We start from the raw sequence: 1,528 nt of genomic DNA, 5'->3' as shown, positions 1-1,528 counted from the left end.
ATGGTTGCTGGAGGGGACAGGGATGGGGGACAGGGATGGGGATAGAGATGGGTGTTTGGGGGACACAGATGGGTGCTGGTGACAGGGACACAGGGCCCGAGGGCCGGGATGTCGCCTGTCCCCGCACCCACCGAGGGGTCAGACCCAGGCGGATTCGGGGGCTCCCCCTCCCCCCTTCCCCAGTGCCGGTGCTGCAGCAGCGCTGGGCTCAGACCGGGACCCCCGGGACCCTCGGGACCACCGGGTGGGCGTTGGCCGTGCCCCCGCCCCCCGATCCGGCCCCGGCCTGTCCCGGGCTGTTCCGGGCTGTCCCGGGCGGGGCCGGGCTGTGTCCCCTCGCGGTGACCGCCACCCCCAGAGCCCCCCCAGAACCCCCACCCAGCCCGGCAGCGCTCGGGGCCCTCCCCGTTTGGGGCGGGGGGGGCCCCAAATTGCCGAGAGCCCCCGGTTCCCTGGCAACGGCGGCGGCCGCTCCGCTCGCCTGCCCACACACTGCGGTGGCGGCGGCGCGTGCGCGGGGACACGGGGACACCCCTGCGGCGCCACCGCTGCGGGGACACCCCGGGGGGACACCCCCCGGTCCGTGGGAAACGGGGGACGCGGTGGGCACAAGGGACAGGGAGCCCGCGGGGGAGGGGACAGCGACCCACGGGGAGGGGACAGTGACCACAGGGGAGGGGACAGAGACCCCCGGGAGGGGAAAAAGGTGACAGCGACCCCCCGGAGGGAGGGGACACAGACCCCGGGGAGGGGACACAGATCCCGTGGGGAGGAGGGGACAACGAACCCCGAGAGGGGACAGAGACCCCGCGGAGGGGAAGGTGACAATGACCCCCCGGAGGGGACACAGATCCTGTGGGGGGGAAGGTGACAGCGACCACAGGGGAAGGGGACAGAGACACCCAGGGGAGGGGACAGAGACCCTACGGGTGAAGGTGACAGTGACCCTGGACAGGGGACACAGATCCCGTGGTGGGGAGGGGACAGCGATTCCCTGGGAGGGGACACAGACCCCGAAGGGGAAAAGGTGACAGCGACCCCCAGGAGGGGACACAGACCCCGCGCGGGTGAAGGTGACAGCGACCACAGGGGAAGGGGACAGAGACCCCGCGGGGGAGGGGACGGAGACCCCCAGACAGAGGACACAGACCCCACTGGGTGAGGGTGACAGTGACCCCCGGGGGAGGGGACACAGACCCCACTGGAGGGAGGTGACAGCGATCCCCGGGGGAGGGGACACAGACCCCACTGGAGGGAGGTGACAGTGACCCCCGAACAGAGAACACAGACCCCATTGGAGGGAGGTGACAGTGACCCCCGGGGGAGGGGACACAGACCCCACTGGAAGGAGGTGACAGTGACCCCCGGGAGAGGGGAGCGAGACCCCCCAGGGAGGGGACAACGATCCCCGAGGAGGGGACACAGACCCCGCGGGAGGAAGGGGACACAGACCCCACTGGGTGAAGGTGACAGTGACCCCCGGGGGAGGGGACACAGACCCCACTGGAGGGAGGTGACAGTGACCCCG

At 71.5% G+C, this 1,528-nt stretch overlaps 1 protein-coding gene across 1 annotated transcript in view; it reads right to left on the bottom strand.

The window, feature by feature from the left end:
* Positions 1-1,528, bottom strand: part of LOC130587526 (C-Jun-amino-terminal kinase-interacting protein 2-like) — a 6,699-nt gene that overhangs the window by 3,600 nt on the left and 1,571 nt on the right. Inside the window, exon 2 of the mRNA XM_057388505.1 lies at positions 928-994. Coding sequence (XP_057244488.1) covers positions 928-994 — 67 coding nt within the window. The remainder of the gene's footprint in view (positions 1-927; positions 995-1,528) is intronic.

This window comes from Malurus melanocephalus, unplaced genomic scaffold (assembly GCF_030028575.1).
Source record: "Malurus melanocephalus ecotype Western Australia unplaced genomic scaffold, MMel_1.1 scaffold_2041, whole genome shotgun sequence".
Lineage (NCBI taxonomy): Eukaryota > Metazoa > Chordata > Aves > Passeriformes > Maluridae > Malurus > Malurus melanocephalus.
Note: the sequence above shows the minus strand (reverse complement) of the source record. Positions and strands in the feature narration are given on the sequence as shown.